A 1,142-nucleotide genomic window follows, 5' to 3' on the forward strand; every position below is an offset into this window, starting at 1 on the left:
CTGAACCGCAAGGTGGGTGCGCAGTGGGGCCGAGGGGTCAGGGTTCTCTGGGGTTCGGGTTGCACTTCAGTGCCACAAAAGTCTTGTTTATCTAAAACACGCTCCTACTCTAAGACAAATTGATACACCTACAATTACTAATCATCAAAATGTCCATGTTTGTTCTGACTTAGTCTTTTCTAGGTTTTTGCTCTTCATTCAAGATGCAATGATAATGAGTCTTTGCCAAGGTGCATGGGATGGTTCATACCCACAGGAGATGGTTGTTTTATCTTCTGGCTTTTTATTGCTGTTGTGGTTCAATTTTAAGGCATTCAGGCATTCTGCTCACTCATAACAGCTAGAATTTGTTGTGGGTTGTTTTTTCTTAATTGAATGAATGTTGTGCCTAAACTAAGCTTCCTTTTTGAGAGGCAGAGGGCATTCTTTTTCGGTAGATCCAAGATTATACAAATCTTTTCTTCTGTTGCCATTTTCCACAAGTATCACCCAACTGTTGTTAGCAGTCATTGAATCATAGAATGGTTTAGGTTGGAAGGGTCCTTAAAGCTCATCCTGGCATGGGCAGGGACACCTTCCACTATCCCAGGTTGCTTCAAGCTCTGTGCAACCTGGCATTGGACACTTCCAGTGATGGGGTAACCACAGCTTCTTAGGGCAACCTGTGCCAAAGCCTCACCACTTTCACAGGGTAGAATTTCTTCCTAATATCGAATCTAAACCTGCTCTCTGTCACTTTAAAGCTAGGAGTAGTTCCAGTCTACTTTTTTTCCTTACTTGGAGAATCTTTGAGAGTTCACGGAACTGAGAAAAATCATTTGGCTGTTTTGCTTCAGTGACCCCTTTGTGCCCATTCATTAGTGTCGTGTGTTGATAACTGAGGTGTGTTGGTGTTCTGGCAGCTCTTGCTTTCTGGTGTTGCCAGCAGTGTCAATGCAGAAGGAACTGCCTTTCAAACACCAGGTGCCAGAGCCATTTGAGACTGTGATTACACAGGGTTTATCCTGATGCCAGTGCCAGCCTATAGCTGTAGTTCTTGCATTTGGCTGGTCCTGTATTGTCGTGGTTCAGTTGGGCTGGGTCCGTAAGTTACTGTAGTGACAAACTGGTGACCATTTGTTTGCCAGTATATTACTCTCCTA

General features: G+C 44.0%; 1 protein-coding gene across 6 annotated transcripts in view; it reads left to right on the forward strand.

Moving 5' to 3' along the window:
* ZRANB3 (zinc finger RANBP2-type containing 3) overlaps positions 1–1,142 on the forward strand; it is a 43,540-nt gene that overhangs the window by 31,167 nt on the left and 11,231 nt on the right. For all 6 annotated transcript variants that reach the window (XM_008638214.2, XM_017740249.1, XM_017740252.1 and 3 more), the window contains one exon: positions 1–12. This exon is cut by the window's left edge and continues 171 nt beyond it. In XM_008638214.2, coding sequence (XP_008636436.1) covers positions 1–12 — 12 coding nt within the window. The remainder of the gene's footprint in view (positions 13–1,142) is intronic.

The sequence above is a fragment of the Corvus brachyrhynchos genome, unplaced genomic scaffold (genome assembly GCF_000691975.1).
Source record: "Corvus brachyrhynchos isolate BGI_N302 unplaced genomic scaffold, ASM69197v1 scaffold126, whole genome shotgun sequence".
Classification (NCBI taxonomy): domain Eukaryota; kingdom Metazoa; phylum Chordata; class Aves; order Passeriformes; family Corvidae; genus Corvus; species Corvus brachyrhynchos.